This window comes from Eutrigla gurnardus (genome assembly GCF_963514095.1).
Source record: "Eutrigla gurnardus genome assembly, chromosome: 13".
NCBI classification, from domain to species: domain Eukaryota; kingdom Metazoa; phylum Chordata; class Actinopteri; order Perciformes; family Triglidae; genus Eutrigla; species Eutrigla gurnardus.
This window is the reverse complement of record NC_139936.1, coordinates 9,158,547-9,184,053: the sequence shown is the minus strand read 5'-3', so window position 1 is coordinate 9,184,053 and position 25,507 is coordinate 9,158,547. Positions and strand designations below refer to the sequence as shown.

The following is a 25,507-nucleotide window of genomic DNA, read 5'->3' as shown; positions in this document are numbered from 1 at the left end:
CTGACTTCAATTCGACCTCAAAGCTACTGTATTTTTAAATTTGTCAAAGAGTTGTCCATTACTACAGTACATATTTCTTAGCTCTCACCATGAAGCTGTAGACTGTGCATAATCATGCTCGTAAAAACATCTAGATAAATCACCATAAACAGCAACACAACACTGTTTTTTTTAATTAACTTTGAGGCCCGTTTACCTTATTGTTTTTCAGAAAGTAGCGAGGCTTGAAGGAGAAGAGGAGGGGCATGTCATAGTCCAGGGGGTGTTTACGGTGGATATCATCAGCCTTGTACTGCAGCAACCTGCCCGTTTTGTTCACCATCCAATACGGTGAGTGGATAGCAACCACCGTTTGTCCCTGATCGTATTTAACATGCACGGCTATATCCAACTCAGCCCTCTTCCTCTCCGCCCCTTCACCATCGTCTTCGTCATTCTCTCGTAGTGACTGGAACACTATGAAGGTGATCTCTTCGTGGTCACTGTGGAAACTGAATGACAGGATAATTGGTTTATTCCAATGAGAAACGCTTCTGCAGAAAGCAAGCAATTTTAGATTTGTCCTTTTTATAATGAAATGTTATGACAAATATACTCACAATATGTAAACAACAAGAACACAATAACAACCGGAATGTAAAACGTCAACAACAAATGAAATTGAAGTCAAACCTGTACTCGGCAGACCAGTCCTGAGCCAAGTAGTTCAGTAGGCAGAGATCGAGACTTGATTGGTTGATGACTGCAGTGTGAAGCTGGGCTGAGTGGCCTGGGTTCAAAGTGGCCTCAGGGGTAGAGGCTCCGCTGTCCTGTTGAATAGCAGGCACTCAGTTCATCCAGCTCAAATCCTTCAAGTCTGACCCCTCCCCAGTCACTACAGGTGTGCCCCAGGGCTCTGTCCTGGGGCCCCTTCTCTTCATCACCTATCTCCTCCCCCTTGGCATCATCTTCCGTAAATACAATATTCATTATCACTGCTACGCGGATGACACCCAGCTCTACCTTTCCAGTAAACCAAACTCCGCACTCCCACCCTCTTCCCTCACCACCTGCTTATCCGAAATCAAATCCTGGTTCACTTCCAACTTCCTCAAATTAAACAGTGAAAAAACAGAAATCCTCCTAATTGGCACCAAATCTACACTTTCCAAATTTGACCGTTTCCCCCCCCTCAGCTCCTCAGTTTCCCCCTCCCCTCAGGTTAAGAGTCTGGGTGTCATCCTTGACAGGACTCTATCATTCAAAGCTCACATCAATAACACCACTCGGGCTGCCTACTTCCACCTACGTAATATCAATCGACTCCGTCCCTCCCTCACTCCCAACACCGCCTCCATCCTTGTCCATAGTCTCGTCACCTCCCGTCTCGATTACTGCAACTCTCTCCTCTTCGGTCTCCCTCACAAGTCTCTCCATAAGCTTCAACTGGTTCAAAACTCTGCTGCACGTGGCATTACCAAAACTCCTTCTTCCCACCATATCACCCCCATCCTACAGCAACTTCACTGGCTTCCAGTTGCACTCCGAATACAATTCAAAATCCTTCTGTATACTTTCAAGGCTATCCACAACCTCGCCCCTCCGTACCTGTCTGACCTTCTCCACGTTGCCACTCCAGCACGCTCCCTCAGATCTTCCTCCTCTCTCCACCTCACTGTGCCCCCTGCTCTCCTCAGCACCATGGGGAGCAGAGCTTTCAGTCGCTCTGCTCCCCGACTCTGGAATTCTTTACCATCTCACATCCGTAACATTGACTCTCTCCCTCTTTTCAAAACAAAACTCAAAACCCACCTGTTTAAAATTGCTTATCCACTCCACCACCTCTCACCCTAACATCTCCCTTTTATTCTGCACAGTTTTATCTATTTGTTCTTTTCATTATTCATTTTTACTGATGTTTTTAATTTTGTTTATTCTGTGCTCTTGTGTTCTGGTATTTATTTATTGATGATTTATTTTGTGTTTTGGTGCTTGATGATTTTAACTGCTGTACAGTGTCCTTGAGTGGCGTGAAAGGTGCTTTCTAAATAAAATGTATTATTATTATTATTATTAGACCGGGACTTTGAGTTCAACAGTGAATCTGAAGTATCAGATTTTAACAAGGTCACTGGCCAACAAAGCACACCTTTAAATCTGTTGAGATTATGTAAAAAACAGAACAAAGCAATTCCCTGACTTAATTTAGAGCTTGTAACAGTTGTGAGAGTAATATTTACTGTACTTATATTAATCGTGTGGAATGATGTGCACCCTTCGTATTTCAAGGACCATGATGGTGAATTTGCCATCAAAGTATACACATTTTCCAAAGCATTTCGACTTTAAGGTTCATGGCAGCAATGTCGTTGCCAAAACGGACTGTGTAATAATTACCTTGTTGATTTATTTATTGATGCCTTAAAAAAAAAAAAAAAGTTGCCTGACAGACATCTTATAAAAAGCAATCGTTCAAACCCTGCTGTGTTGAAAAATATAACCCAGATGATAAACAATAAAGTAAATTGAATTACTATAAAAAAAAAGTGTAGAAAACCAATGCTAAAGCAACTTGAGTAAAGTGGTCTCTACGCTTGGATCTTCAGACAATACTTAATTAATTGCAATAAACCAAAGACTGTACAGTTGGGAAATTGTTTTAGTATGCAAAAAAATACAAACCCATATGGTCCTTTTCAATCTACAATGGCCCACCTAAGCAGGATTACCAGACACAGCATACCTTTAGTTTGTAAGAGATGGGGTACGGCAGCAGGTTGCGAAGCAGGATAGAAGGCCACAGGTGAAGCACAAAGGGCACATCAAAGTTCTCCCCAACGTCTCCTGTGTTTTTGAATGTCACAGCATCTTTCAGTGGCACCATGTTGACCATCAATACACCGCCCTGATCTCCACGGCGACGGCAGGTCTGCTGGAGACGTGCCTCGGGCTGCTGGTTGCTGACGTCTTCGTAGCTGAAACCCTCTGAGCACTCAAACTGCTCATCCTGATCGTCAGTATCGTCTTCTGTTATGGGTTGAAGGCTCAGCTCAGACCTGAACAGGACAGCGGAGATCACATGTGTGTGAAGGAATGCTGTGAGGCGTTCTTAATCCTACTATCTATTTGCTGTCTTGTGCAGAGACAAACAAAGAGACTGTATAAACATTTTGCATGCTTGTTGATATGTTTGCCCTCACCGATACGAGTCCAGAGGAACACAGAACTCTTCAGTGGGGAGAGCTGTACCCAGACATGTTGATCCTTCAAAAACTTTGAATGGGATTGAGAAATGATTGATGATCTGCATGAAATGACAGAAAACAATTCAGTATTGGAGATTCTTGCATTTCAAATTGTATCTCTACATCTTACTCCATTTCAAGATATAAATGTCTACCTCTGCTCGGACTGGTGCTTATTATAATTTATTTTGAAAAGAATTCAAACATTTTTGAGTGATTTTGGTGTAATCTGCAAGGAATTGATTTACAATAATAGCAATACATAGTTAATAAGCTTGTATGACCAAGTTAACAAGGAATCCAGGAGGGGATCAATGTACCTTGAAGGGAAAGTGTAATTCATATTTTCACAACACAATTATTGTTTTAAGATAAACATTAGAATAAAGATGTATAATATAATCAATGTAGTACCTGGAAAGGGGAGCGGATCTTGACATACTTGCTGCCCTCCACAGAGTAAATTTGACAGACCATGAAACGAGTGACTCCCGAGTCATTGTGCATTACACTGTACAGTCCCCTCCCCACTTTGATCAGGGGGATCACGCTGGCTGATGTGTGGCCCATCGGAGCTGGAGAGGGCAGAGGAATTCAGGTTCATTTGACATTTTTCTGATGCGATAGTTTGATGATGAAAAGCTGCTATTAATATAGGAGCGCTAGACGGGATGGAGGAAGAACAATGAAATAACCACCAGTTTGGTCAAATATATAAATGTAAAAAAAAATAATTTTAAAATTAAATCTCCTTATATCATTTAAATTGCCTACAGTCACGTTAACTCCCCAGTTTTAACATGGTTTGTGTCAGTGTTTCCGAGATGTAAAAGCATTTTGGTGCAATGCAATTTGTGATAATGCTAAAAACAAATGACTTTTGCATATACAGTATAATTGTGTACACAGGTTAACTTACTAGGCTGTATGCAGTAGTCCTTTCCACTCAAGGAGATCATGGCTGAGAACTGGTCGGATTCTGTGGCGGTGGAATAGTCCATGCCAAGGGTTTCCCCATCTTGAAGATCAACAGTGCCGCTGGTGCTCTGCTGGCCAATGGGGCTAAACATCTCACTGTGGCGGACAGAAACTGGCAGGCCCAAGCGGTTTTTCACGACAAACGGAGCTTCATCCTTCTGGAAGGAGTCAGCTGTCTGTTTGGCAGCCTCTGCAAATGCCTAAGAGAAAGGCAGGAACACAAACATTACAGACGACCACCTATCCTTACATTCCTTAGACTTCCTCTTAAAATGATTACAGCCCTTCACTTACCGTGCCCAGGTTACTCAGCATGGCCAGTCCACAGTTGGAGAGGGTGATGTTGAGCTGGTCTTTACTGCTGATGGTGATGACCGTCTTATATTCTGGGACATTGTAATCCACTTCATCTGACTGACCCGTGTACTTCACTGGCTTCTTCTTCATCTGGTTATAGGATAGAGCGAAGTTAGACGCACTGCGTGCATGTATGAGTATAAAGAGTATATGTGGGTGATCATTTTTATGTTTTTCAATACCTTAAGTTCCAGTCTCCATGATCTGAAACCATCTCCTGCCTCATCTTCTAAGGGCTCCAGTAGCGGCTCCCACACTCCCATCACCTCATTGTAATAATGAACCTAAAGTTGGAATGCAATACAAAACACAGGAGTTATACTAGTCAATTGGTCTATGTAAAGTATTACAACATACAGTATACAAGCTTAAAGAATATCTTCCATTCCTCATATTTATATAAACAACATCAAGATCAACAAGATCAAAAACACAGAAAACAACTGCAAAAGTCAAACATCTACAAACATCAGTTCTACCGCTATTTAACAGTGAAATGTTGATGTTTCTTTGGATTAAGTTAGGGAAATAAATATATAATGTATGTGTGTTACCTCCAAATTGAGCTCGCTGTGTAAGTTAATGAGTGTGGACCAGTTTTTGACATCTCCGTGGAAGGAGGATTTGGCCAGAAGCATGGGGATAGTGCGGTGTCCCACTCCAGCCTCCAGCGTCACACAGATTGATTTGATGGTCACCTGCAGGGATGGACAGCCAATGAAATGACACTCTGTATACAGAATTAAATACAGCAAAACAGATTAAGGCTTTGTGCTATAAAACGTGAACAAAGTTAATAAAAGCAGAAATGACTATGTTATAACATTAAATCAACCATACAGTATTATCCGTTGAGTCACAATGCATACCTGCAATGACTCTCCCTGTGGTATCAGTGGGGGCGACGACTCTGTGTCTTCATCACCCTGCTCTTCTAGGAACCAGAGTTTGAGTTCCTTCCACCCCCGTTTCTCCCAAAGGTCCACGGGAACCGGACTATCCAGTTCCTCTGGGGTCTCAGCCGCGGGAGTCAGTGCAGACTGGATGGTCATCACTGTGTTGATGATTATTGGAGATACCTAGGCAGAGAGTTATACAGTTATATACAGCTGTTTATAGAAATGTCAGTTTCTTGTATTTTAATAAAATGCATTTTATTTTAAGTTGATTCCTGAATTAATGATAATAATAAAATAACTACCTTTAATGTGAGAGCATTGATGGAGACTTCCATAGCCTGAGGCGAGGTTGGGGACTGAGTACTCTGGAAGAACACCTGACACGGCTGCAGCACTGTGGTCACATTGTTTTTTCTCTTCTCTCTCAAAAAAGGACACGCCATCACCTACAACAACAGCCATGATCAAAACTTTATCATATTGTTATGTTTTTGCATTCAAGACAACTTTTTAATTATTTTAATAATCTGCATTTTTTTCAAGGTTACATCACAATGTCATTACAAACCTTGAGGTCCTTGATGACAGCAGTCATCTGTGATCCCTCTGCACCACTTTTCATCACGAGTTCACACTGTGTGTTCATCACCAGGGCCGGGGCATCGGCACGCGTCAGGTCAGCCACAAACACAATCTCTGGGTTACGCACCAGGACATTCATCTCCGTCTTTGACACTACGGCTGGAGCTAGAGCTGACAGTGGCAGAGAGTTTCATAGGAAAACATCAGTTTAGGTAGTAAGGCAACAAGATCTAAAAGATAATTTCAGAATGTCTTCTTCAGGCTCTTATTAAGAGAACTTGCAGATCATTGCTGAATCCCAAATGATATGGTTAACTCACTGGACTCTTTAGATGTAATAGAGGAGTTTATGTTCTTTTTCTCTCCCACTCCAGTGCTGTGTTTGGATTGGGGCGCTTGAGCAAAACCCTGCTGGGTGGCCTTGAGGAAAATATCAGCCACCGTGAGAAGGAACTCCATGCTGGCACACAGGTACACATCCTGAACCACTGTGTCCAAAACGGTGCCGTCCCGGCCTTGACGGTAGTTCACCTCCACCATCATGTTCTGTTCTGCACCGGGACGCATTGCAATCATCCTAGGGAGGTAAGAGGGTTAAAGGCATCAACAGGAGGGATGTAGAGGGGAGGACAAAGTCACCGTATAAATGATGGTCAGAGCCAAACATGGACATAAAAGATGGATTAAAAAGTTAAGAAGAAGAAGTCTCCAGCAGAGGAGCAGATCAATAAATGTGATCGTTTTCTACATCTGGCAGTCTATCAGTGAAATCACACTGTATAACAGCAGCCGAGGACAGACAAGAAGAACATATCATCAATCACGTTTTGGATATATTGTTATTCATGATAGCACAATGTAGACTGTGTCTGTGTGTGCTGAGTACCTAGGGGTGACCATTTTGATTCTGGGTCTCTTGTCATCTAGAAGGCAGGCAGCCAGTCGGACCGAAGCCTTCATGGAGCTGTCAGAGAACATGTGCACGGAGGTGGAGATGGTGCCCAGAGTAAACTCTGCCAACTTCAGCTGCTCATCGTGGGAATCCAGTTGTACCTAGATAATGACATATAATGTGTGAGACTGTGTTAACTATGCAAGTTTTGTAAAGTGATGATGGACAAGCTTCATTGTTGCTTAATGTGTGTGTGTGTGTGTGTGTGTGTTTGTGTGTATTACCTCATTCCCGTTAGGGCTATACAAGACGAGTGTCATGGAGTCGAACTTGAAGTCTACTTTGAGCGTGCTCTTCAGCTTGCTGCTTTTGTGGGGTTCCACAACAGCAGCTGTCACTACTGTGTTACCTACAAAGTTACACAGCACAAACCACATGTTAGAAAGGTACATTATTTGTTGTTACAATGATTTAAATATTACATTTGTATTTATTTGAAGATTTCATAAGCTTTTTAAGATTTGGTATCTGGTCCTAGAAACCCTGTAGATCACTTTAATCCATCAAACTCAAAGCTCAAATGGTCCATTTCCATTTTGTGGAAGGACACACACACATGTGAACAGAACCAATAACCACTATGACTTACTGCTGGCTGGCCCAGTGGTTCCAGAGCCCTGGGACTCTTTGTTAGATACAGAGTCAGAGGAGTGGTCTGTGGTGGGTGGAGGAGGTGGCAGTGGAACAGCATCAGACCTCTCTGAAAGGTTCTCACTCAGAGTCCTCAAGACAACTGTCATGTCATCCTGGCTGAGAATAAGCTGTTGGGAACAGACACAGGATATGAAATTAATATATTTGGGAAAAATGTTTATTATGTTAGATATTCACCATAAGCCTTGACCTAATTTTGGGATCAGATCCCAAAACAGACAAGAATGCACTTTCACTAACATAATCCTAAAATGTAGGCCTGTTCATTATGAATCCAATAGGAGCCGTTTACCAGAATAGGAAAGAGATGAATGAAATAAAATGCACCCATAAAAATCTATAAAACCATGACATTCACTGTAAACCTGTCATTCCCTCTCATGCTACCATACAGTACTACTTACACTTATTGGCTTAAGATGAGCAGTGATCTCTATGTCAGGTATGCTGTGATACCAGTTGCATGAAAGATTTCTCTGGATTTCCAAGTCCAAGCTGACCGGCATCAACAACTCAGTCTCTCCCTGAAAACCTTCGTCTATGTATGTGGACCTGGAAGAAGAAATAACACACAAGCAATGAGACAGGTTATCAAAAGCATATGCGGCTATTCTAACAAAAATGATCTTCTTTTAGTTAATAAACATTTGATCATAATTCTTTGGGATGGCTGGTCTCTGACCTGTACATCTTGAGGTCAGTCAGCCTCACAGTCATTATATCCACAACAGGCGGAATCTTAGCTTCCTTTTTAAAGGGCTGCTTGTTAAAGTGGTTCTTGACAGACAGCAGACCAAGGTCAGCAACAATGACATTGGAGGAAGTGGAGGACTGGGGTAGGAAGATGACGGGTGCATTGAAGTGGACGTTCAGGGCGATCCGAGTGCTTCGCTCTGCCAGCTCCTTCACACCTGATGCTGCCTTTTCTGCAGCCTGGACTGTCACCTCAGCCAGGGCCTCTTTAGCCTCCTGGAAGTTATTGATGAATGCCTGGGAGGATGAAAGAATGGAAATGGAATGGAAATAAATAGAAGTTGGGGTTAGAATACAGAAATAATTGGGTACAAGAAGAAATTATTACGCATCACCATGCAAATAACTACTAATCCAGCCAAAATGTGAACTTCTCATTAACTGAATGGGATAAGACTAACTTTTGAATGTTTTGGATATATTGACAGGAATAAGTGATTCTCACCAGTATGGAGGAGACAAACTTGTTGAGGAAGATGACCTGGATGCATCCTACAGTAAGTGTGACAGAGGTGTCCACTTTAGACATGTCCAGATAAGCGTCTCCTTCTGTCGCGTCTGTATAGTTTACCATGCGGAAGGCAAACACTTCCTTATCTGCTATAGACACAGCCTAAGAAATAAATGAGAGAGAAAACGAATGAAAGAACTCATGATAATCAGCAAGTATTCTTATTCAAAAGTATGGAATACATAGAATGTGGTTTTTATAGAGTAAAACACAAGTTAAGAGTACATCATTGCTACAAGATAGATCAGCATAGTCTTAATATTTTAGAAGGAAGGCCATTTGCTGATTTTACCTTCTTGTAAATCGCATCTTTGTCGCAATTTAGGACCACAATGTTCTTCAGGTTGGCCAGCACCTCCATCTCCTTTTTCCTCATCAGAACCTCAGAAACCAGACCTGGATGGTTGAGAAAGCATTTTTAATTGTTTTTGCATTTTGCATCATAATACAAATGAAACGTTTAGCTTGTTTTGTGTGTAAGTCTGAGTTGGGGAAGGGAAGTATCCACAGAATTGCAATGGTGAAGGAATGGATTTAATAACTTCTTGGTCAAACACAATCCTTGCGTACCTTCAATACTTATCTCAGAGATCCTGGCCTTCTCTCCTCGAATGAACACCTTCAGACAGCGGAGATCAGCTCTGATATGCAGATTTACCACATCTGCAAACTTCGAACGCTTTGTGCCTGTGAGAAAGAGGTGAGGAGAAAGATAAGGTGCATAGTCGACTATATATAGTGAAGAGGACCATAGGAGGAACAAGGTTTTTTATAATGTAAAAGAGAATGAAACTCTGAAAGGACTTCATACTTTTTTTCCTGGTAACAGTAGCTTCCTCCTTCTTTTCTTCCTCCCTCTCTGCCTCGGGCTCTTCCTCCTCAGGGATGGTGGGGAGCTCCTCTTGCCCTCCCTCCTTCTTAGGGGATGGAGGGAGGAGGTTTGTGAGGAAGTTCATGGTGTTGAGTAGAGCCTCTGTGTGGAGATGGACATCCAGGGATGAGAAGGTCACCTGAAGGGAAATGCAATATCAAAATGTAAAAAAAGGAAATTGTGGAGAAAAACATTAAAATGGCGTTTGGCTATGGCTTTTTTTGCATGAAGTACCATTGCTTTTTTGTTCTAATATTTGCTGAAAGTGTATTACCGGTTAATTAATATTTCCCCTCACCTTGATGAGTTGTTCTGTATTGTTGTGTTGAGACTTGAACTCAGGGCCATTCCTATCAGCCTAGAAAAGACATATAATCCTCAATGAGAAAGCCATTTACCAACACTTGAAATGTATTCATCCAGGATACTGAAAGATCCAAAAGGGGTCTGTTTTAATATATAATATCACGCGTACTTTAATATACTCCAGGGTGAGCAGGTCAACCTCTGTGTTGTCTAGAGTGGTGATCAGCTGAACCTGCTTCTCTTCAGAATCTATACAAGGAGGAAAAACAAAACAAACAAAAAAACATGAGAAATAAAAACTGCAGCCAAGATTCACCTGACTTGTATTCACGAATGCTTCATGGAATGCAATCACCAAATGTTAGTCAAATTGAGTTATGAATGTCTCCTGGACGTCAGCATCTACTGACCCATGTATTCGGGGCACTTGAGGCAGATCTCTCGTAGGTAGGTGTTAGATGTCATGTCAAAGGTGCGTAGTTTCAGTTCAGTGCCCAGACCCTCTATGTCCAAGTGGAGCACAGTGACCTCCTGATCCCCAGAGAGACGACACAACTGAACAGAAAACTAGATGGGCAAAGAGGACATAGAGGAAGACCACATTTAGTGGGAGAGAGATTCAGACAATAATGGAAAGACAATTAGGGAATTGAAATTGCATCAGATGGTGTTTGTCACCGAGTTCAACAAGAGCTCTCTGTACCTCACTGATCTCAAACATCATGACGAATTCAGTCATGTTCTTCTTAGTTTCTGAACCTTTTCTTTGGTTTGAGCTCGCGTAGCGCAGAGGCATTGGGTTATCTGGGAAGAATGTCTGATCACCGATGGGAGAGCTGGGAGCATCGTAGAACAAATCCTCTTCTGATCCTGAATGGTGACAAAACCAAAAACACACACAATGCCCCATCTGTAAATACTTTAAGGACACACATACAGGGTGTGTTCAAAGTATTTAGCACATGGCTGTAGAATGTGAAGACTTACCCAATGACGTGATGCTGATGGTCTCACATGACTCAAAAAGGATAGAGGAGCGCTGATCAGATAAGTTCAGAGGTCTTCTCGGCGTGAGCTGTGGGGTGAACTGTTTTGGCTGAGGAAGAAGCAACACCAAAATATGAGCCTTACAAGCAATTTATCAACACACTGGATTTATGAAAACTGTTATTGTATTCATTAATTCATATTCATCTTTTTTTCTATGAAGAACAACAGTAAACTGTAGAAGAAACAGCAGGAGTTTCTTCCTGGATTTTGCATAAAACGATTATTATTTTGTTCCATATAGGTTATTTATCTGATCCACACAAATGTGAACAGGGCCATCTAGGTAGTTACCCTCGGAGTGGAGGATTGAGCAGTGCCTTGTGCAGCAGGTCTGCTCTCAGGCAGTGGGATACTTTCTATCAGCTGCAGAACATTTCGAAGTTTAACATCAGAAATACGAAGAGACAGCAGAGGGAGCTCTCCAGACATCTTATACCTAGACACACACACACAACCTTTAACGTTAGTGTGCCTGACATCTTACATCCTTACAACAGCCGAAACAAAATAACTGGATGTATAGGAAAAAAAACGCTGCAAACTTACTTTGCCATGCGGGAGTCCTTGACGACCATCGCCCTGCTGAAAACAACATTTAGATCCACTGGCTCTAGAATGTGGAGCGGTGACTGTTTCTGCTTTCGGGCTATTTTCCAGTTGCCATCTATCACACACAAACGTTTTTATTGCTTTTCAAAGGCGCACACATGCACGCACACGCATGACAGTAGCTTGAACAAACTGTCACAACAACAAACACAATAAAAATCAAAAGAAGCTTTGAAACTTGGAAGGCTGTGTTGTACCTGGTTTGCTATAAAGGAACTGCAAGCTGCTAAGCTGTATGTCAAAGCTGTCGTATGCTCTGGACATGATGTCTTCGATGTTGCTGGAGAACACCGACAGCTGAGGCAGATTTTTCTTGCTTTGACTGGACATCTGAGAAGACGACAACATTTAAATGTTCAAACTTTGTAACTTTAAAGCCTTCAAATGAAGCCTTAAATAAGTTTATTCACTTATACTCTGTGATCAAAAGTCGGATTTTGACACAATTCTGTACAAATGGATTTTCAGCCCAGTGTCAAGCTTTGCACTCCGTTACCTTGAAATGTCCAAGATCCAACAGTAGGATGTTCTGAGTGCCATTGTAAAAGCCAGTCTGTGGAACGATGACATAGGAGGCCATCAGATTCACCTTCAGGTCCAGAACTTTCTGTGTTTCAATCACATACATCAAGCCTAAAAACAAAAACAAAAGGGCATTAACTTATCAATCACAGCCAAAACATAAACATAAACACAAAAGATCAGCGTTGTGTTCACCCCTAAATTGCAGTATAATATATTATATTATTCATATCATAGAGCCAACAGATGTTTGAACATGAACGTGCAACTGACCAGTGGCTGTGCGGTCTCTAAACTGCTCCAGTTTCATGAGGGTGGCGTTGGTGAGCTCATCCAGCTGCAGGTCGTCAGGAGGCATAAAGAACGCTGACATGCTGTTCACTGTAATCTACACAGACACACAAACGAAGAATCCATTAAATATGAACCAGGTCTTTTTCATGCACACTGACAGACACCACTCACAGCATCATAGATGATTTCCAACGGCTGTGATTCCACATGAAGCCGCTGGTTAGCGCTCTCATCCAGTGGGTTGGTCTCAAACAGGATGCAAAGCAGCGGGGTCCCTGCTCCTGTGGCTGCCTTCCTTGATGACAGGAGGATTGGTGCTGGCCGGTTACTGGCCAGACCGCTGACTTCAAACAAACTAAGCTGGGCTGTGAGTCTGATGGGAAAAAAGGAAAAGAGACCAAATGTCATTGCAAACCATGATCCTAGAGGATGAGATATATTGGGGGCAAAAGGAAAGAGACTATGAAATCCATCCTGCTGAATAAATAAGACCAGCTACAAAAAGGGAGTTGGTGTTAATAAAACAACAAACTGCCTTCTACTTGTCTCTCATCGTCTATCTCATCGCCCCAAGCTTCCCTTCTACTTGTTGTAGTGACAATTTAATAATCAAATTGACCTTTTAAAAAATAAATACATATTGCATTCCTAGGTTGTACACATTTTAATATTAAAAGTAAGTTACCTTAGCTTTTTTTTTTTTTTTTTTTAAACAAAACTTAATCCAATGTAAAATTAGTATTTGCACTTGAGACCAGGCTCTTCAAAACATATTGTACACATACTATCAAAGCCATGAAGGAAGGTTATGACATACTTGATGGCTTGTGCTCCAGGTCTTTGTGTGAGAGTGGACATGAGCTCTCCCACAGTCAGCCTGATGATCTCATTTTTGTCCTTATTGTCTTTGATGGACAGAGACAGCTTCTCCATGTGGAAATTTACTTTCATGTCCTCAAACTATAATGAAATGACAACATAGATCATAATCAACGTATCTGATACAGTATTTGCATTTTGATGTTAGTAATATTGTTTAAAAGAATACTTCACCCCCAAAATTATAATTTTGAATATCAATTACTCAAACAGTGTTACCTTCTACAAGAAAACTTCCAAAGTAAAATCTAAGTAATGTAAATTGATATACAAATTATCATTTTGGGGGGTGAAGTATTCCTTTAAGTGGGATGGAGAGCCAAACGGAAACGTATTATTAGTTGACAAATGGGTGTCGAGGGGGAGTGACTCACATTCTTTGGCAGGTTGGGATTAGCAGCAGTCTCACTGTATCCAATGGCAGTGTAGAGTTTGGCTTTCTCAGCTGAAGTTAACAGCTCATCAAAACCTGAGACAGAGTGAGACAGGGAGAGAGGGAATTAAAAGGAGTGTAAGAATATGAGGAGTAAGAAAAACATTAGTCTTTTCTGTAGATGTCTTGCTGTTTTCTACATCCTACCTCCAGACTTGACCTCTTTTGTTTCTGTTTCAGCCTCTCCTCCCCAACTCCACATCCAGCTCAGCCAACCCTGAGACTCTTCTTCCTCCATCTTAAGCCCTGGACGATAAATGCGTAGGCCTGCCTTGCTTGCCTGGGCAAGTAAAAAAAAAAAACGTATTTTTATTTTTTTACCATTTTCAAACAAATGAGAAATGAGCTGTCTTACCCTGACACAGAGTAATTCAAACATCTCAATATATTGGTCGTTCACTTCGGCATAATTCCAAAGTTTTCTCTATTCAGTTTGTATCAACAGAGATTAAGAGATAAATCAGAGAAACAGATATTCACTTCATTATGTGTCACATGAAATTAATCCAAAACAACATATTATTTTGCTGGCCACCAATATTTATAAGCAATAAAGTGCCTGAGAAATTTATTGTTGTCTAAACCAAAGTACTGTGCAGGAAAGTCAAGATTATGTGTATCTCGCGTGTCACTTTGGTCATATGTTCTATGTTAGGGAAGACACACAGTTCCTTTGTGAAAAGTAATTGTACTATGTATTATATCTTTTCTTAAATTCACTGACATGAATGGAAAAGTAGTTTTTTTTTCTGTAACAGTGGAAAGTACAGGAGATTAAAAGGATATCTGAGGACAGAATCGGTTAGTGGTCATTACGGTTTATACTTAAGATACAGTACAAAGTAAGCATACAAAGTGAAGATGCCCAGTATACTGTAGGTAAGACGGAGCTTACCTCCACCTCAGCCTGCTGTCTGGCCAACGTGATGTTAAAAATATCCAAGGTCTTCTCAGGCTCCTGAGAATAGATTCAAGCGGATTAGAGATTTCCGTGGCTTCTTGTTACTCCATGCAGGAATGCATCAATTACTCAATGTCCAATATATCACAGGAAAGGGGGGTAAAGGATGCTAACAGAACAGAGAAAACAGGGAGCTAATGTTGTTCTTCTCTGAGGTACATCATCAATCTCAAATACACTTCAATTCATTTATACGTTTGAACACTAGATATGTGGGTAATAATGGCTGGAGCAAAGCATCACTGACAGGATATTAAAAAGGTAATATCTTTGTAATTAACGGCTTGCATATTATATTACATTTGCACTTCATATAGGCAATGAATTAGGGTCAGTGTGGTCAAGAAGATATTTCCCAGTGTACAATTGACTCACACAAGCAGTAATGTCCCAGCAGAAATAAATTAAGTGGTGCAAAAAGTTAGTCAAAAATGTCCAGAACTCAAAGTCACAACACAACTAAAATTGCAAGATGATGCAAGAGATGTGATGACTGGACGAAAGTAAATAAGGAACAATGCTTTTAAACTTCTCTTCCTTATCTACCTAATTTGGCCTCTGTCCTCATTCAATTTCATAAAATGTACACAAATACACAAAAGATCTGTCAACGTATTTGTAAACAAATGAAAGATATCTAAAAATAATGGACGTGTATTCAAGACATTAACAACAGAATTTGAAATAATATTGGTATATGGAAGTGATGTAATCATCCCCTCCACTCAGTTCAGCCCTGTCCCACCTCAAGGCACTTGAGCAGCTCCTCGGTGGGTTTCTTGCAGGTGATTTTGGCCTTGTAGAGCTCTCGGTATCGTTTTACCATCTGCCGGTGACTGCGAATGCGCTGCCATGACCACATGCGGAGACGAGGCTTCACATCCACCTCCAGGATGCCTGTGATCACATACTTCCACCTGCAAGACAGGAACATAGAAGCATACATACTGCTTCACTATCTGCAAAATTAAGTAGCAAAGAGGTTTGTAAAACGTCACATGGTCATGTGAAAGTATTTTCTGACCATATGCAGGCATTCATGTGAAGGTGGACTTCGGGTCTGTACTTCCTGTACGGCAGATTCCGGGACATCATATCCACTGAGCCCAGCAGCTCCAGGATGCTAATGTACTGGAAAGAGAGGAAGTAAGCAATTACTCATTGGTAAACTCACTGACAAAAGTGCATTTGAGACAACTCCTGTGACTATTTGCCATTTTACATTTTAAGTAATTTTCCCCTACGTTGTCTGTCTTTAATTTCTCTTTAAACAAGTTTAGAACACAACACCTACCTGGGGTCTGTTGAGTTCAATGGCCACCTCACTGAGATTGACCGTTAGGTCCACTTTGGGAGAGGAGAAGTCCACATCTGACCTGGGATTCATCCGCAGCTTAGCGTCCGCTGAGATCGGACGAAAAACTGTGGACCGACAATGAGGAATAGATTATTTAAATGTTGGTTTGGTATTCTTCTTCAAAAAGCATGATATATGTATTTAAACTCTCATTACATACAGATAGCAATTTTTAAATAAAATGCTCTGACAGAAATGTTTGGAAAACACCCGACATCTCTGAGCTTGTGCCACAAAACAAAATCTGTTGCAATATGCTGCAAATGTGGTAAAATGTGTGGGTGGGGATGGTGCATCAGGCTGTGTGAGTCACACTTTTTTTAGGCAAAATCACATTCTATATACTGATTCATGCATTTCAACTGACATGTGGTTGTCGATGGGCGGTCTAGACAACATTTTCAAAATCATTACGTTTTTCAATAACAGTATACAATTGTAAATGATCCGTGAGAGGACAGTGAGACACTCACTGAAGTCATGGCCGATAGAAAGGGAGTTGTGGGTTTCCATGCTGCTCTGAAGACATTGCTACAAAAAGACGAGAGGACCTCTTAACATATTTCATATTCTTTTTTCCCCATACTGCTTTAAAATCATGCAGAAGTAAACAATTACAACATCACTTTTATAAACCTTGTACTCATTGAGCTTCTGGAAAGAGTCTTTATGGATTAAATGAATGGTTAACAAAATGCGCATTGATTACAGATGTATTTACAGAGGCCTTTTGTATCATGACTGTTACTTTGAAACTGTTCTATTGCCTGCAAGTGAAATTGGCTGTCCAAGTTTGTTCTGTGAGCCAACAATAATGAGGTGGTGCCTCAATGAAGCAGAATAAGGTAAGGTACAACAGTGTAATAATAGAGACTCACCAAGGCCTCATCTGCACTGTGATTGGAAAAGAGCAAAGAGTTGACATTCCAGTAGGCAAACAAGTTGTCCAGTTGAACCAACTGAGAAGGAAAACACAAAGCAATTAGAGTAGTACAGATGTGTACCATGAGGATAACACATACAGTAGGTGACAATGTGCAATGTTTTCATGTTTCTAAAGTTTTGATCAGTTTATGAGAAAATAAAACTGGTTCTTAACTACTAGCTCCCAACTGCTGACAAACCGAACCGGTTCAAATTAAAGTTTTCCAAAAGGTAAAGTTGCTTTCACACCTAACCCGTTTGATTCAGGGTAAACAACCTCAAGCTGCTTGCAAGATTAGTGTGTTTAATTTGGGCTGGTGTGAAAGCTGTCAATCGAAACCTGGTGCAAAGAACCTAGCAGTTTGTTTGTGGTCTAAACGCAAACACAGGATTTCACGATAGCAGCTATGTGATTTTAGCTCGATTTCCAAAGCTAAGCAACTAATAAACCCATCTGCTGATCGTGACATCGTTCAGGTAGCAATCACATGAATTTGTATGTAAGGCCATATAGATACATAAGCATGTCCGCTTGGGTATTTTCCCTGATTAAAAGGTCAAAAGATGTTCTCTTTTGAAAAGTGTCTGACAGCGATGCCTCAGTAATATGTCTTGTGCACATGTCCATGTGCTCCCCAACAGCAGCCCTGTGTCTACCATTATTCATCATAATGTTCAGTCGATTCGCAGTCTAATAATCCTTATTATAATGCTTAGAATCATTTATTCATGCAGGAACATAAATAGACACATAAGGAGCATTAAAGTGCTCCATTCATTTCTGTCTGTCACTGGAATATTTCCCTTGGTCTGGACCAAATGAACTGAACTACAGCTGTGAAAGCTCCCGTAGTTTCATTTTCATTTTGAAGGGACAAAGCAATTACATTTAATGCCAAAAAACATGCAGTGTCACATGGGAAACATTTGATATATCCTATATAAAATGTAAACGTGTATGTTATAAAATACAGGCATAGCTGACAGATTAAGTGGTTGAATTTCATACCTTGAAGAAAAGCCTGGAATTCTCATCCAAAAGTCTTGGACTCCATTTTTCATCACATGTCTGAAAAGGTCAAACAAGCAGTGAGATGTGGTGCCTTCTCAAGATTACTTTAAATTGTTTACATATATGATATTATGTTTGATGCAATCATTTATGATTAATTCTGAATGTAATATATGCTATAATCTGACAGGGGGACATTACAACACATTACCTGAAGACTGAGGTTTTTAAGTGACACTCCAAATGACAAAGGACAATTCGGATTAGTGACCTGTGGAGGTAAACGAGAGAAATAAGAGCTAAACCTGGTTAAGATTATACAGTATTTACTTTGAATGATCCGCGCTGTCATTGATGGGGGATCGAAAAATATAAATCGCCTGTTGTTCTGCACTTCACAAACACAATTTTGAGTTATTGCCATACCGTAACTTGGTTGAAATACTCACATCATCTTCATAGCGTACGTGGATGTTGGAGATCTTGACCTGCAGGTTTTTGATGACCTGAGTTACAAGCTTCTCAACAAAGGTGTCCTGCTTTTCCAGATTAGGGTCCTCTGTCAAACACAGACCAATAAGATACATATGAGACCTGATCTGGTCCTACAGCTCTACTAAAGATTTACTTAAGGAACAAAGATTTGACCTCTTGATCCCTGATAGGTAACAACATTACAAATCTTCCCTTGCATTCTTTTACATTGCTTTTAAATGCAACATACATCTCAGCATGAGTTGGCATTGTCTAATAATTTGTAGTAATCCTTGCTTCCACTCAGACAGCTTAGCTAAGAATGTCTCTGAAACCTGAAACACACAAAAGTCAAAGCGGAAGCCTGACCTTGCTCTGCAGCCTTCAGCTTCGTCTCCTCTATCCGCTGTAGCTCCCTCTGACGAGCCTCCTGTAGCTGCTTCTCTTCCTTTTCTGCATCGTACTTTATACCTGGAAAGAATGGGATCAATACAAATTATGATTTGTCTTCACATCTCTGGAAACGATTAAACATAGAGAAGGTTTAGCCTGAGTTTCCTGTTTGTCTTTACGGTCATGAATAAGTGAGAGACCTTCTTTTTCCAATAACTGTGCTACACTGTGTCGTGTCTGCTAATCATAAGGGTTATACATTGGACTAAACTTGATATTACTAATATTTTAAATGCATGTAAATAGATGAGTCTAAACATTAACATTAAGATACAGCAGGTTAATATTATTCAGGAATATGCTATAATGTATGACGAGAGTTTAAATCTCATAACTGTCTATGTGTTTAGCTTTACACAGATGGTGATCTTACTTGCTGTGGGGACTATCAGCAGATAGACGCCATCCAGTGTTGCCTCTACTGACTGGGTGTAGAGGTTCTTCCATGGTATCCTGAGCTGCAGCCGCCCTAATAACAGAAACCCAAAATGAGCCAATCATCTGCTGTACAGAAGGCAAAGTGGCAGATAGGGACAGTAGATCTCACCTATATGACCGGCTCGGACTTTAAAAGGAATGTCGAGTTGACTCTGCAACAGAAAACAAACCCATTATGAATGCCCGAATATAATGACAGACTAAGTTTACTGAGTAAGACACTTAAGCATATGTTTTTTGCAACTTACCAAGGCATTTTCCTTTATTTCAAGATTCGTAAGAACAGCATCACCTGTGATGACAGGAGTATTTGGTTACTGATTGCTACCATGTACAATGTGATCGTTTGAACATATTAGTTTTGTGTCATGAGGTCCACAGAAAAACAGACTCTACAGAGGAAGTGGTTTGGTTTGGTGGAACAGAAACTGTGTTTTTGCGAGATAACTAGTTGGTACAAGTTGGTACACGTTTAGCAGCGGCTCTGAAACCTCTCTTCTAATCCTCAATTGCCTCCTTTGGTGCCGGTGAACTTTAAGCTCTGTGGCTGTGTGAAAGGGTGTGACACCCAACCGCTCGCTCCTCTAAAGCTCGCCCGAATGCGCTGATCAAACAATCATACAGTAGCAAAGGAAGCACGTTAACATACGGTAATTGTAGAACTCCGAATTTAACAATGCGGACTGATCTATCTATAAACTCGTATTTGGTTGCACCGTCTTGCTCACACTGCACAGCTAACGTTGAACTAGATAAACGGACACTGACAGCTGAGGGAGCCTCACACACACACACACACACATGACTGGTGGCTAACGTCAGTTAGCATTAGCTAACTAGCTTGTCTAGCGAGTACAGTCCACTAAAATGACACAAGTTCGGTTACCTCCCCATATGCCAAGCTTTAGCTGCGAGCTGTCAAGGTTGACAACGTAGTCTCCTAAAAACCGGTTGAGGACATCCACCACCAAGCTTTCGAAGACCATTTTGGCGTTTTTCTCATCTACCTGTCACCATGTTTACATTCTGAGGACTCGTTCGCCTCAACGTCTGATTATGACGTGCTGCGGTGGGCGGTGTTTCGACGCTGCACATTTCCGGTGAATTCACAAGGCTATTGAATGAAGGATGCGACTAATGAGGCTACGCAATGGTTTTGGCGTGTTTCTTCATACAGCAGCGTGTAAGGGATTGTGAAAACGTAACTGCCTATTAGGAAATACCGGATTGTAATTCTTAAATAATGGTCAATATATGTGGAGGTAAATGTTTAGGGGCAATCTAATAATTATCACCTTGTTTACCCTGAAATGTGTGGACCTGTAAAATAAAGTGATCATTACATTTTAGGAGATAACCGAATAAAGTGCAGAGAAACAAAAAATAACGTGGTTATGAATGAGTGGGTGCTAAAATTCACCATTCAATAAATAAAATAGATAGCGAAACAAATAAATAAAATCATAAAATAAAATAAATATATGAGTATACGTTCAAATATAAGGTGGGGTTTTAACGCAACATCAGAACGGTGTTTATTGAACGTCTGACAACAGGGACATTGAGACATATCGGCTTTCGCTAAGTGCAGAACAGATTTTACTGCGCATGCGTGACGTTTCCTATGAACTCTGCAAATTAATCTACTGCTGCAATCGGCTGCAACAGGGGAACTGAGGCTAAGTGGATAGTAAGTGGCCTTATGCGAGCTTTTTATTACATAGCCTTGCTGTCTTTAATAATAAAACTGGCAAAAAAAACATATGCACAAATTCAAAACCTTTATTTTTACGAACCATTGATGAAACCAAACAGTACATTGACACAATTTACAAACACAATAACATCAGTTAAATTGAATTAAAAGTGCTCTTTTACATGTTTTTATGTAAAGATATGTCCCCTGGCCACACCAGTGAGTTTCATTTACGTAACAGTGTTTAAGTAAGTAATGTAAGTGAACTGTAACTTCATAGCACTCTCAAACCAATAGACCTACTTGAAATGAAAAATAATCTTCATGTTGACATGCTGATCCCAAACTGTTATAATCTGTATGGTTTTGTCTGAAAACAAGGTAATCTAACATAAACATGCTACAAATCACACTGCAGTTTGTGCAGTCACACATTTCTATAAAGCAGCTGCAAAATCAGTCTTCATAAAGTCTACACACACTATAATATTTATGTCCTTTTTGTCAACCCTTTTTCTTTTATACATATGGTGATAATTATCACATTATGTGGTGTCTGCATACCAATTAACACAACATGAGTTATTCTCCTACCCCTTTTTAAGAGACAGTAACTGAGACAGTGGTTTGGAGATCACTCCAATCACTGTCCCTCTCCTCAATTTTCCAGCTGCAGGTTTATCCACCACTTTTAACCTGAACTGCAGTTCCAGCAGATCCTCTCGACTTAGCTCTGTAAAGAAGAAATCTTCATTAAACACAAGGCTGTGGCAGTTCCTGATGGTGGCGCTCTCCTGTTGCTGCAGTTTTCCTGGGTTCAGACACAGATTCACTGCACAGTTCAGGGTTCCTCGGTCGGTATCTTCCCATAGGCCTTCCACAGAAACCACACGGACTCTAACCGTGGAAAGCGATGGAAACGGGTGTGTGGTGAATGTGCTGTGCTCAGCGAAGATGTGCACTTTGCCACGGCCCTGCAAAGAGAGGACGTGGTCGTGCTGAAGTCTCTCCTGGCACTGCAGAACATCCAACGGGATGAGGACAGGTGGAGCTAAGGTGAGTGAGCTCCCCTTTGAGCTTGATGGGCTACTGGGTGAGGTTGTCAGACTTAACCCCCCCTTCTTCCGCCTCCCACTGTCCACCCTGCTGTCAATTAATGAAGGACAGGATGTTGCTCCTTTAAGATGGACACTGCTCAGTGGGAAGTAGCGTGAGGATTTAGCATTATAAGGGGAACTGAGGAGAGAGGAGCCACTGGAAGAAAGTGTTTCACTTCCTGGGCTTCCCGTCTCTGACAGGCTCTTGGATGAAAACAAATGGAAAAACTCAGATGCAGTTTTCTTGGACAGGTTTGTAACCTTTGCCAGCCTGGGTGCTGCAGTAGGAAGGCTTCTATCGAACATGTAAACAGGGCACTTTGAATGGAACAAAGACTCTTTTCTTCGAGTGTTGGGGCTCTCATATATCCCAGCCAGGCCATAACCCTCTGCAGAAAATGGCAACGGTTTCTTTGTAGCTTTCCAAGCCACTGATCCATCACCATTCTTCATCCTCGTATCCTTCATCTTTGGTTTTTGAAGTGTATTGTTTGAGGAAGAGCGGCTCTTGGGCATCTGGTTCTGGTGGTGCAGGGAAGGTGCTGCTGTCTCAGCTTCCAGCTGCATGCCCCTCTTGCACAGCCTGGGGGGCAGGCAGAACTCTGGGATCTTGTCTGGGGTGAGGATGTTGTTGTGTAGATTCTGATTGTAAGAGAGGCCGCCCTTAGAAGACAGAAAGATATGCTCCTCACTCGTCCAACGACTCAGCTCTAGAGGAATGCTCTCCATGCTCTCCCTGATCTTCCCAAACACCCACATAGTTATTTTCTGAAGGTTTAATATGATGTGAAGTCTTTGTAAAGTCCTTTTTTTCCTCTGGCCACAAAGAAAAAAAACAACAACAACATTATATTATATATAATTTATGTGAATCAAACAGAAAACACTTCAGAACTAGAAAAAAAGGAAGTTAAATTTGATCCCAAATAATGAACAAATATTTTCTCCTCACCTGCTGAGGCCTCGACGTGTCCAAAAGAATGATCAGTACAAGTGTGACGGATGTGCTAGTGACAGATTTTAAAGGTAAACACGAGGCTCTGCGTCATTGGTCTGCCGCCCCCACCTTCATCAGAAAACAGGCTGTACACGCACATACACACAGCAACACATGTGTAAAGAGACACTCTGGGTGGATGGCAATCAGAATCAGCGGTGTGCATTTAGTTGTGTTATAAGGATGTGACGTCACATACGATTTACATCAGCACTAAAATGTGCTCATTCTACTGTAAACAAAGGAAATCACAAAGCATTATGTGCGATGCTCTAAATTCCACTTTAATGGGCAGCTTCCACATTTAAAATACAATTACCTGAGGTCAAATATTTTATATATCATGATTTTTAATATTCATTATACTCCACTACTTGACTTTTGATGTACAACCCCTACCAAATACAGCATAAAATCATTGAAGTGTGTGTGGTTGCCGTCATGATGACACAAGTTTAATCTGCTTTTGAGAGAGCTGACCTCTCCTTCAAAGACCGGAGCATCCCAGTCCTGCAGAGTGCACCCAGTCCCTCAAAGACCCGCTGACCTTTAAAGAGCCAGACAAATAACTGGCCTGATGTGTATTATAGGCAGCACATACATTGTTTTTATAACAAATCTTAACCTTATTTTCATATAATTTAGTGAACCTTTTTGTGATTTTGCACAGATCCTTAAAAAGAAAAGATAAGTCAACATCAATTAAACCGATGCAGTTTTAGTTAGTTTAACAAATGTCTTTTTATATTATTTTCAACATGACAGATTTTCTAATATGCAGACATGGATCTTTTACAGTAAGGGGACCACAGGGTGTTTTTGGTTGTGGTCACAATACTTTCTGCCAGAATAAAATATATTATAATTAGAATATATTATTATTATAGTTTGCCCGCCACCATTGATTTTAATACACCTCTAGGAATAAATGCCAACATATAAATTACTGAGAGATATTCCGTATCCGCAGGATTAATTCTCCTTTTTCCAATTTCAGATAATTCCAGGGTGCAAATCCATTTTTTTTAATGGGACTGATGAACTGAACTCATATTAAAATAAAATATAATATATAAGTCTTGCTTCCTCAGCCTCTCTGACTCTCTTTTCCTTGTGTAATGTCCACATTTTGAATGGAATTGCATGATGATAATGTGTGTCAATTAATTAGTACACTAACCATGTTATCTAGTCCATATTATTCTGTTTTTATGCTTCATACCTCTGAAAATCCCCCCCCTAATCCATAAAACAGTAGAATTTCTATCAAAGAACACCTCTCATGTTGGTAGGATTCCTTAAACCTCACCATGCAAGGAAACAACTCATATTTCATGTTATCAGACATACATCGTACACTGGCATCTTGTAATGAGTCCAGGTTGCTGAACCGGAAGGCCCTCTGAACAAAGTGAGTTGTTCAACCACAAGAGGGCGTACATGGATTAGATTTACTGTTGTGCAACCTGAAAATAGTGAATACATTTTGAATACATTTTGAAGATGATAACATCTATTTAAAAAGTCTGCACACACAGTAATACACATCCAATACACCTTTCCTTTGCTTAATTGAACATATGCTCTCTTATTGTTTAATTAAACAGTAAGTAGAAGCAACATCTTTGCGTGTGTGCCTGCCTGTTTGCATGTAGTGTGTGTGTGTGTGACAGAGAATGAATATGATGAATACGTTCCGGAGGAGTCAGGAGCCTCTAGAGCACGCAGGGGTCAAGAGGCTTTTTGCGATAGTGAAGATCGACTTTATTACACCAATAAAAACCCAGAGTGCTCTGTGTAATGGAGAGATAAATGATTGGGAGTCAGAGGAGGACCTTTGCCTTTAACCGCCGTCACAGCTGCAATTAACGCTAACGAGAGAACAGTGCATTGTTGCCAAATGTTCTACTGCTGTCAAGTGCATTAGTGTTAAAACCCTTTTGTTCTGGAGCTCTACATTTTTTGAATAATAATTCATTATTTTTTATTTTCCGAGCTCATTTTGTTAATTCACTGAGATGTTAACTAATCAACCAAAATGCTTTAAAGGTCTATAAAGGAATATACCCTTTGCCTGTTAATTTAGCGATGACTGTGAAGAGTTTTGTAGGACTCAAACTTTAGACGAACCGTTAGAAGGGGTTTCTTCTTCACAATCATTTTTGTCTTTTATTGAACGGAGTCAATTTCGAACTCAGCTTTTGAAAAACATTATTTTAAAGAT

At 40.8% G+C, this 25,507-nt stretch overlaps 2 protein-coding genes across 3 annotated transcripts in view; both read right to left on the bottom strand.

Moving 5' to 3' along the window:
• The window catches only part of vps13a (vacuolar protein sorting 13 homolog A), a 32,580-nt gene extending 12,038 nt beyond the window's left edge, over positions 1 to 20,542 (bottom strand). For both annotated transcript variants that reach the window (XM_084023988.1, XM_084023989.1), the window contains exons 1-50: positions 20,380 to 20,542; positions 19,742 to 19,785; positions 19,603 to 19,645; positions 19,429 to 19,524; positions 18,972 to 19,073; positions 18,578 to 18,687; positions 18,340 to 18,399; positions 18,126 to 18,185; positions 17,071 to 17,151; positions 16,666 to 16,723; positions 16,130 to 16,257; positions 15,860 to 15,966; positions 15,581 to 15,752; positions 14,770 to 14,832; positions 14,022 to 14,154; positions 13,816 to 13,910; positions 13,380 to 13,522; positions 12,734 to 12,935; positions 12,542 to 12,656; positions 12,243 to 12,379; positions 11,944 to 12,076; positions 11,684 to 11,801; positions 11,429 to 11,573; positions 11,075 to 11,183; positions 10,791 to 10,957; positions 10,498 to 10,654; positions 10,257 to 10,336; positions 10,080 to 10,139; positions 9,722 to 9,920; positions 9,481 to 9,597; positions 9,203 to 9,306; positions 8,845 to 9,012; positions 8,329 to 8,636; positions 8,051 to 8,198; positions 7,582 to 7,753; positions 7,217 to 7,341; positions 6,927 to 7,093; positions 6,361 to 6,617; positions 6,027 to 6,211; positions 5,761 to 5,904; positions 5,429 to 5,638; positions 5,114 to 5,257; positions 4,742 to 4,843; positions 4,497 to 4,649; positions 4,144 to 4,402; positions 3,639 to 3,799; positions 3,180 to 3,283; positions 2,723 to 3,035; positions 673 to 809; positions 197 to 491 (exon numbers count right to left, since the gene is read on the bottom strand). In XM_084023988.1, the coding sequence (XP_083880114.1) occupies positions 197 to 491; positions 673 to 809; positions 2,723 to 3,035; positions 3,180 to 3,283; positions 3,639 to 3,799; positions 4,144 to 4,402; positions 4,497 to 4,649; positions 4,742 to 4,843; positions 5,114 to 5,257; positions 5,429 to 5,638; positions 5,761 to 5,904; positions 6,027 to 6,211; positions 6,361 to 6,617; positions 6,927 to 7,093; positions 7,217 to 7,341; positions 7,582 to 7,753; positions 8,051 to 8,198; positions 8,329 to 8,636; positions 8,845 to 9,012; positions 9,203 to 9,306; positions 9,481 to 9,597; positions 9,722 to 9,920; positions 10,080 to 10,139; positions 10,257 to 10,336; positions 10,498 to 10,654; positions 10,791 to 10,957; positions 11,075 to 11,183; positions 11,429 to 11,573; positions 11,684 to 11,801; positions 11,944 to 12,076; positions 12,243 to 12,379; positions 12,542 to 12,656; positions 12,734 to 12,935; positions 13,380 to 13,522; positions 13,816 to 13,910; positions 14,022 to 14,154; positions 14,770 to 14,832; positions 15,581 to 15,752; positions 15,860 to 15,966; positions 16,130 to 16,257; positions 16,666 to 16,723; positions 17,071 to 17,151; positions 18,126 to 18,185; positions 18,340 to 18,399; positions 18,578 to 18,687; positions 18,972 to 19,073; positions 19,429 to 19,524; positions 19,603 to 19,645; positions 19,742 to 19,785; positions 20,380 to 20,479 (6,990 nt within the window). In that variant the 5' untranslated portion in view covers positions 20,480 to 20,542. The remainder of the gene's footprint in view (positions 1 to 196; positions 492 to 672; positions 810 to 2,722; positions 3,036 to 3,179; positions 3,284 to 3,638; positions 3,800 to 4,143; positions 4,403 to 4,496; positions 4,650 to 4,741; positions 4,844 to 5,113; positions 5,258 to 5,428; positions 5,639 to 5,760; positions 5,905 to 6,026; positions 6,212 to 6,360; positions 6,618 to 6,926; positions 7,094 to 7,216; positions 7,342 to 7,581; positions 7,754 to 8,050; positions 8,199 to 8,328; positions 8,637 to 8,844; positions 9,013 to 9,202; positions 9,307 to 9,480; positions 9,598 to 9,721; positions 9,921 to 10,079; positions 10,140 to 10,256; positions 10,337 to 10,497; positions 10,655 to 10,790; positions 10,958 to 11,074; positions 11,184 to 11,428; positions 11,574 to 11,683; positions 11,802 to 11,943; positions 12,077 to 12,242; positions 12,380 to 12,541; positions 12,657 to 12,733; positions 12,936 to 13,379; positions 13,523 to 13,815; positions 13,911 to 14,021; positions 14,155 to 14,769; positions 14,833 to 15,580; positions 15,753 to 15,859; positions 15,967 to 16,129; positions 16,258 to 16,665; positions 16,724 to 17,070; positions 17,152 to 18,125; positions 18,186 to 18,339; positions 18,400 to 18,577; positions 18,688 to 18,971; positions 19,074 to 19,428; positions 19,525 to 19,602; positions 19,646 to 19,741; positions 19,786 to 20,379) is intronic.
• A 1,237-nt stretch (positions 20,543 to 21,779) lies between these two features.
• Positions 21,780 to 23,045, bottom strand: LOC311023710 (C2 calcium-dependent domain-containing protein 4C; the record flags this gene model as incomplete). Its single annotated transcript, XM_084025702.1, has 1 exon — positions 21,780 to 23,045. The coding sequence occupies one exon, from the start codon at positions 23,043 to 23,045 to the stop codon at positions 21,780 to 21,782; it is 1,266 nt and encodes a 421-aa protein (XP_083881828.1).
• Between the last annotated feature and the right edge of the window lie 2,462 nt (positions 23,046 to 25,507).